The sequence below is a fragment of the Phallusia mammillata genome, chromosome 1 (assembly GCF_965637545.1).
Source record: "Phallusia mammillata chromosome 1, kaPhaMamm4.hap1.1, whole genome shotgun sequence".
Lineage (NCBI taxonomy): Eukaryota > Metazoa > Chordata > Ascidiacea > Phlebobranchia > Ascidiidae > Phallusia > Phallusia mammillata.
Window position 1 is genome coordinate 22,934,834 of NC_137252.1, and position 8,190 is coordinate 22,943,023.

An 8,190-nucleotide genomic window follows, 5' to 3' on the forward strand; every position below is an offset into this window, starting at 1 on the left:
AGAAACCGGTACAAATTAAGCTCTGAATAGCAAATTATTTACTTACCAGTTACCACACAAAACAGATAAAACACTCCTAATGCGTCCATTACCAATGGATAAGAGTTCCAGTGCAACTGGTCTTAAGAATTGAAATAAATTTTCTGCAGTCAAAGTTGACATCGGGCATTCAGGGTGGTTTTCCAAAATTTCCACCCACTCCTAATGAGTCGCCACAACCGGGTGATATAGTGTATGGCAGTGGTTCCCAACCTTTTGTGGACCGTGGCCCCCTAAAAGTAACTTTTGGGCTTCGTGGCCCCCCTCAAGTAACCCTGTAGGACCTGTGCCCCCCCTAAAAATGTAAATGGCAATCTCGTGTTGAAATTTGGTACTAATTCAGGCTTTAAACAGGTCCAATAGCGTAAATAAGAATCTGTAATTGTGAAAACCTCTACACAAATAGTATGTGAAATAGTCGATTAAATTAGGGAATAATGTTAAAAAGAAAATGGCTTTTAGTGGGTGTTTCTGGTGAATCTACACCCGTGGCCCCCCAGAACACAGCTCGTGGCCCCCCTGGGGGGCCATGGGCCCTGGTTGGGAACCACTGGTGTATGGTGTGGTCGGTTTTAAAATGTAAAAAGTGAAGGTGTATGTAAAACCGGTGTAGCAAGTAGGATCAAAGTTCAGCAATCTATTACGTCTTTAATTTTCAGAAACAAACACAATTAAGCAGAGTTTGTCGCCGTAAGGAAACGGATTATAATAAAACCCTTACAAAAATTTGGACAATAACTTAGTAGTAGCCCTATTGTAACGGTGTTCCATGATGAGGCCACATCAAACCGATCAAAATCATAAACGCTTGCTGTTCCGTTAAAATACGAATAGACGAAGACACATTGAACAAAAGGTGAAAAAAGATCGTCAGAAGAATAAAAAAGCAATACCAAAACTGACTGTGCATGAGTTGGATCGAAGCAAAATATACAAACATTTTAATAAGCGACTGGTTGATGGGTACGCACAATACTTGCATGATACATTAATTGTGTTGTTCTAAAAAATGATACTTACTAAACTTAAACCATGCAATTTTCATAAGTGCACTTTTCGCGTACCTGGAATAATAAAACAACCCAACAAAATGCCGGCAGAGAAAGGTTCATCGTGTACAGTTGGCGCGATCATAAAAAAACAGCACAAAGAATTTCTAGAATTCAGATACAGCACTTAAAGGGCAATTTGAAAAATTCTGAATCATGGAGCATCTGATGGCTCAAACCAAAACCTCCTTATCATCGCCTTTTGAATAAACCTCCTCATCAGAAAACAGGTGTTCCTCCTCCAAGGGTGTGGCTTGTGTCTGATACTCAGGAACCTTTGATTCATCTAGTTCATAGTAAGCTGCACCGCCTCCAGTGTTTTCCAAGGACCCGTAACCATCTCTTGATTTCTGCCTTCTCCAAAAACAAGAAGCTACTCCGATGACAAAGATTACGGACAGCAGGATTGCAAGTATTGTACCTGTGATGTTGAACAAGTTTTAGCATCCTGGTGCAAATCCCACCAATAGTACAAAAAATTGTTCGTTTTGTTTTAACCACCAGTGTGAAACGAAATAACAACATGTTATAATTCAAAGCATTTGATTTAAACAATTTTACCGACCGACGCTGACGGGGCGTTTGGAGGACGAATCGATGCGAAGATTAATAGTTTTGTTCACCACCAGATCGTGTCCTTTGTTATCTGTTCCTACCATCATGCATTTATATTTTCCAAGCTGATCACGAGTCACTTCCTTGATCTCGAAACACACGTGGCCTGATGATGTAACATAAGAGGTCATAAAAGGGTCGAAAAACAAAAAGTTCTCGGGGTCTACAAACCCACGAAAAATGAGTTTCGCGTTTCAAAAACTACCGAGAATGAAAATAACGGAGGTCAGTTAACACGATTTTACTTTAAACTGACTTTCGTTTTGGACAAACAGGTTGGTTGAAATAGTTGTTAATATAATCTCCAGTATAAGCAGTTAAGTTTTAACCCAAATTCTAAACGAACATGTTTTCGTGTAATTTTTAAAAAAAGCAAAAAAAAATACTAAACGATTACATAGCGAACTTAAATTGATATGATACCTATGCCTGTGATCAAAGTTTGTTGGACTTCGTTGAACAAAGTAAGATGGGGAATCGGCATTCCATGGCCGGAACAAGTAAGGTTGACGTTTCCACCTTCCACAGCATCGACATTGATTGAAACGGCAGACGAATTTAATGGAAAGTTAAAGAAGGCTTTTCGGCAAACTAGATCGTGTTTTGTCTTGTCTGTTAGTGCAGTTTTTCGCCCATCTGGACCAGGGCACATCGGTAAACTTAAACTGCAAACAGACAAAGTGAAAAAAATTGAGGGTTATTTGATGTTTGTTGCAGGTATCGTTTAATCCCATTGTACGTAGGTACGATGGTTTACCTGGTTAAAGTCAAATAACAAAACAGATACGAACTTTCATCAAGTCAACACTTTCTATTTCCCTAACACCAATTAATTAATATTTGCTACCTTCTTAAATCAGCATTTATGACAATTTAAGTCAGTCCGGAGTCCTGAGTTCGGACTTCTGAGCAGTGCAGTTTTGATGAAGGCATTTTCATTGCGTCATGTTTGTTAGTTTGGGTATAATAAGTCATATTTAAAACCCTTCATTTTTTGAAACCCTTCATTTAGTAAATACCAGCACTAAGGTTCTTATCCATTAATAGTTCGTGTCCCCCTGCTCACCAAAAATAGAAGAATTTTGAGCATTTCGAAGGTTAAAAGGTTTAATGAAGAATAACATTTAAAAAAAATCACAACGAACAAAAACAAGAAGATAAAAATGGCTTTACTTTCATTAAACTAGTGGCTATATCTAACTGATCTTCAAATGAATATAAAAGACAACTTACTGGCTATTCCGTACAACACTAAGTCGTTGTTTGTGAGATGTCACGCTGTGGACAAACGGCCACATTCTGCAGTCACATGACCATCTGTTTGCATCAAGCTCAATCTCTGAAGTGGCACTGAGACTCATGTTTGCAATCCACGTCCTGTGAAACACAGGAATGGTCCAGTTTAGAAATGCTAAGTAAAGATTCGACTATAAAGGTAATTCCGCATAGCACCAAAAAGATATTTGTACTGTTTTTGTCAACTGAGCTCAATCGTATGGACGATCTGAAATTCTTGCTATCATCACCATTAAAAAAAAATAAACGACGCAAGTTCTGTTTTTGTCAAAACAGAAACATTTTCATTCCACCTACGTACGAGCTAATTGTAACCAATTATAAACGAAATTTGAACTACAAATCATCAGAAATAAACTAAGCAAGGCAAGAGAGAACAAACAAAACAATAAAACACTTACCAGTACGCAGTCTCCAGAAGATTTTCTTCCAAATACAACGTGGATAGAGCATTCGCGGTGCTAAATGCCATTGGGTGTACAGCAACCAATCGATTGTTGGCCAAACGAAGTTGTGTTAGTTTAGGTAAGTTGGCAAACACATACTGATCAATGTGAGTAATTTGGTTGTCGCTACAGTAGAATTCTTGAAGATTTGGCGTTTTGCTAAAAAGATTCGAAGGCAAGTTTGTAAGGTTATTGTTGTTTAAATATACTGCATGTAGATCTGGGTTTTTGTAAAATGTTTTTCCAGGTATTTTTGTGAGACTGTTGTTGGTAAGATATATCCACTGCATGTTTGTAAGAAGATAGAAAGAATGAACGTCCAACGAAACTAAGCCATTATGTTCGAAGCGATAATCCAGTTTGTCTTTCGGAAACGTAAGTTGGTTCGGTGCTTTCTGCAGGTTTCCACAATCAACTTCGCGTGATTTGCATAAGCAATCAGAGCATTTTTGTTTGCTTGCTAATGCCAGTACGAAATAAGAAAACGCTAACACGCACCAACAAATTCTCATTTTGCAGCAACTTGTTTCAAGGTTAGGAAAAGCCTTTGGAATAAAAAATGTTAAAAGTGTACATCTGGCTGAAAAAATACGACGCAGAAAATATCTGCACAATAAAAGTAAGGGGACCCACAACAAGTAAACCGTTAAAACGTTACAAGCCGTGCTAAACATACTATTCATTACCCATTTTCAGCTTGAACCCAATAATTTTATGACATATTTGCTTTATCAAGCAAAACCATGTTCGTCGAACACCATTCATTTAAGAAGCCTGAGCAAGTATAAATCAGGTCTATTGCATGGCAGCAAGGCGTTCATGCGTGAAATACACTGTGTCGGCGCAATCACAAACCTGTCTTTACCCCCTAAGAGTCTCGAATACGGTGGCTGGGACAGAACCGTTCGCAAATATGTGGAGATGAGCCGATCTGGTTTAAATTCTTATATTTCAATAATTGTTCAAATTTTAGCAAGTTTTAATGCACAACTACAGAAAACTATTTATCATGCGTGTCAAAGGGAAAAAATAAACCAAGCAAACCCGTAAACGTCTTTCATTTATATTTTAACAGCTTTATTCAAACCTTCACTTGGCTGTAATGGATTGCACTAAAAAGGCATTGAAACTATCTAGCAAACCAGTTTTTAAAATAATGCACAAAAGTTAAAAATTAAACATCAAGGGTTGACAATCTTTTGTGGCGAACGCCAAAATCCCTACTTAGTCTGAAGTCTGAACTAAACACTCGCACAGGGTTGTACTTAACGACTTTCGTCATTTTTTGTCAAATGTTTAGTGACTTTACTTCGCTACTTATTCTTGATATCGCCTGTTTCATCACAATTCATTACCACCATTGCAATAGTCTACGTTTTTGCATCAGACCACAACTTGACCACCAATAATTTACAGCTTTATTAGTTTATTGACGTCACAATGACTTGGAATTCAGACTGCTCGAACCACCCCGAGGGAATCGCTAGACAAAACATTACGACGAAATACAAGGCTTCTTTTGCCTGAAACAATAGGTTGTTAATTTGTAGTCTATTGTTGTGAAACAACATTTTTAAAACGCTTCATAGTTTACAGTAGTTTCAAGGTCCACATCTCTTTGCTGGTTAAATAGCCGTTGTGTGCAAATACATTGCAAATATCTATTTTTAAACTGGTTTGATAACCTCTTAACGGTAGTAATACCAACGTACAAGTATACCCAACAACACACTTAAGGCCTTACTAGAAAGGCTTTCTGCCTCGCTTGAAAGGCTTTTTGTAAACTGACTTCCTGCTTTCAGCCCCAAGGTGCTAAAAATGACGTCAAAAATACACCAGGTTTGTTAAAAACCTATTGGGAAACTCTGCGTCCCAACCTGATTAAGCACCATGAAGCCAAATTTTTTCCTTTCTTAATCTGGTGTAATCTGTCTGTGCAAACATCTGAATAAGCTCACCAAACCGCAATGTCTGCTGTTAATAGAAATGCCTCCTAAAAATAATCAATGTTATATAGTGCCAAGCCAATATATCTCAAATCAAATCTGCTTGCTATAGCTTAACCGTGTAAATCCACAACAAGGAGAAATTAAGAGGTTATTTTATGTCGCTGGTATAAGAAAATGGTCTCCTAACAATTGCCCAGGGCTAACGGAAGGTTGGTGTCTCGTTCGCAACTTAGTTTGGTCAATGACGCGCCGATACGCTTGGCTAGCCACGTGTAACGTAACACAAGGTTGGTTTTGCAGTTTCAGCAAATCCGCTGGAGGTTTAGTTCGCATTTAATCCCTTAAAATGATGTTTTTACCTCCATTGGTTACCTTTTGGCCGCGCACTGTTCGTACCAGTAAACAATGTTTGATTTCTCCGTTTTGGGAAATATTTGTCGTTTAAAAAACGGTTAACACTTTTGCCGTGAAACTTAAGTTACGTTGGTGGTTATCTTGGCAACGCAAATTCATTGCCTGTTCTAGTTCTTTTTTAATCAAAACCTTAATGATAGTTTTACCGCAAATTGTCTGTTAAGTATCCGGATCGGCAGTCAATTATTGCCAGAGGCGCTCAATATCAATAGCCGAAAAATGTTAAGTGCGTCGAAGCTATCACATATTACGGCCACCTGATGAGCAGTCATGTGTTTACCACACGAAACAGTAACTCATAGATAGTCAACTGATGCAACTGTATTAATGTGATTTTTCCTAGCAGGTTATTTTTACGTGTCTGCTTGCCAAAACGCTTTATTTTCATTTAAAACTTATTACTGGAATGTTTCTGTCATATACATCAAAAATGACTTAGTTTGTGCCCACTGGTGGGTATTAAAACAAATGACCAATGACATAAACTTGCTAAATGGTTTTATTTTACACAATCACCTGAATTTGTATTTTACTAAATCAAAAAATGTAAATATCCGCTATTCAAATCAAAAAAATCACTTATTAATCTAAAAAAAAACACTTGTATAACTCGCTTTACCAATAGACTTTTTCAAAAGCAATGTTTTGTAATGCTTTGAAAAACATCAATAGTTATTGTCCACAAGACCCAGAAACAGCAACTAAAAATGAAAACAATAGCACAATAACATTACATTAAGTTTTACACTTCAATATTGTTTTTTTTTCGTTTTTTTTTAAGAGCAGCACTTGTCTCATGGAAATCTAGTAGTATTCCAAAATTGAACTTCTTCCTATAGTATGCAATTTGAGTTTCAGTTGCATTTCATTTGACCTGACTGCTCTAAAACAGTTCTTAGTTGTTTTGAAAAATCATCTTCAATATTGTCATCATCCCAGTCCTCTTCCCAGAAAACTTCTGGTTCCTTTTCTACATCTTCCCACTCCTCAGCCGGGAATTCCTCAAATTCATCATCTTCCTCCAAGGAGCCAAGATCTGATGTTTTCTTTTCCTCCTTTTCCACTGTTTTCTTTTTGTCAGACATTTTGTTTTTAAATTATTTTTCAATGTCAAGTTATTTTTACTAAATACAAACCAAAATATTTAGTCAAGTAGCAAAATATGCAGACACATCAGCTCTCATGTGGGTTCCTGGATTCGATATGGGTAAACAATTGCAAGAGTTGCAAAAAGAACCAGAATTGTTAGAAAAATAAGATTATTTTTTGACATAGAACACTTAACTAATACTAATAAAACATTTCGCATCACATGGACTAACACATTGCACAAATTTAGACACTTCCGATTAGCACCAGATTTTAAAAAACCTAATTTTAGTACTGTAAACTTTTAATACATGCACTAAAATGTGTCGAAGTAATTTTGGGGCCTATTAATTTTAGTTTTTCCACATGAAGTAACAACTTTTATCTCACAAAACTGTTGTTTAGGTCCGGATCTTTGTTAATGACACTGTTATCAATATTTTGCTAGTGTATAAGGAGAAAACTAAACATTAGAAACAAGAAACTGTTGTGCATTTCGACAAGAAAAGAAGAAATTTTTAATGCCTTTTTAAATTAACAAGATGACCATGGCAAAAAAAATTCAAGACATATTTTTTATGCTGTTTAAAATAGTTTGAATGAGATCAATACCCTTTTTTCATCTACTGCATGAAATTACAAACGGTGAAAATGCTTTTCTTGCCCAGTTATTATAACCACTTTTGTTTGTTTTAATTTTCAGTCACCAGATAAGCAGTTCCAGTTTATTTAAGTTTCCATAAGTGAAAGCAATAAAAACACTTTTTAATCCTCTTGGTATGATTTGTAATTTTGTATGAATAAGAAGTACCGGTAATCAAACAAAGAAACAGTTCCCTTTAGTAGTGTATTAGCACAAAGTACATAGCTTTGCAATAAAAAAAACTTGTAAGGTTTGGTAGTGGTACAGATTAAAGACCGACTTGGTAAGCCTATAGGCTTAGAAGTGTCTCAATAGACAAAAGCTGTTAAATAAATGTTGCCTTTTTATTCATTGATTTTTCCTTAGTTTCGCAGGCTTACCAAGTCAAGGCCAGGATATTACAGAATAAATTGTGAAAAACAGATAATAACAAACTAGCAATTTTTTGCTTTTGCTTACCAAAACATATTGATATGATACTACATACTAGAGCGTTTTTAATTTCTATAGCACACTGACTTGCCCGCTTCAACTTCAATGCATTTCTATTCTGGTTAATTTATCGCATGTCTCGTGTCGCATTTTTGTTTTTAACACACTTGGGGAGCTAAGTGTGAGGATTCTTTTTTGCAATAGCATTAATAGCAATA

At 36.4% G+C, this 8,190-nt stretch overlaps 2 protein-coding genes across 2 annotated transcripts; both read right to left on the minus strand.

Annotated features, from left to right (window-relative positions):
* Positions 1 to 831: 831 nt before the first annotated feature.
* Positions 832 to 5,501, minus strand: LOC145233636 (uncharacterized). The gene is made up of 5 exons (XM_080098407.1): positions 3,401 to 5,501; positions 2,937 to 3,080; positions 2,127 to 2,368; positions 1,654 to 1,809; positions 832 to 1,509 (listed from the first exon to the last, which is right to left on the minus strand). Exons 1-5 carry the CDS (start codon positions 4,126 to 4,128, stop codon positions 1,262 to 1,264), a joined length of 1,518 nt encoding a protein of 505 aa, XP_079954533.1. The 5' UTR covers positions 4,129 to 5,501; the 3' UTR covers positions 832 to 1,261.
* Positions 5,502 to 6,289: 788 nt separating this feature from the next.
* Positions 6,290 to 7,075, minus strand: LOC145233645 (26S proteasome complex subunit SEM1-like). The gene has a single exon (XM_080098420.1). It carries the CDS (start codon positions 6,891 to 6,893, stop codon positions 6,663 to 6,665), a length of 231 nt encoding a protein of 76 aa, XP_079954546.1. The 5' UTR covers positions 6,894 to 7,075; the 3' UTR covers positions 6,290 to 6,662.
* Positions 7,076 to 8,190: the final 1,115 nt, after the last annotated feature.

What these genes read in the sequence shown, in the direction of transcription:
- LOC145233636 (XM_080098407.1), bottom strand. Translation starts at nt 4,128, where the DNA reads ATGAATAGTATGTTTAGCACGGCTTGTAACGTTTTAACGGTTTACTTG. An exon ending in CTTCTGGAGACTGCGTACTG is followed by an intron (nt 3,081 to 3,400) that starts GTAAGTGTTTTA and finishes TGTGTTTCACAG; the next exon opens with GACGTGGATTGCAAACATGA. An exon ending in CAAACGCCCCGTCAGCGTCG is followed by an intron (nt 1,510 to 1,653) that starts GTCGGTAAAATT and finishes TCAACATCACAG; the next exon opens with GTACAATACTTGCAATCCTG.
- LOC145233645 (XM_080098420.1), bottom strand. Translation starts at nt 6,893, where the DNA reads ATGTCTGACAAAAAGAAAACAGTGGAAAAGGAGGAAAAGAAAACATCA.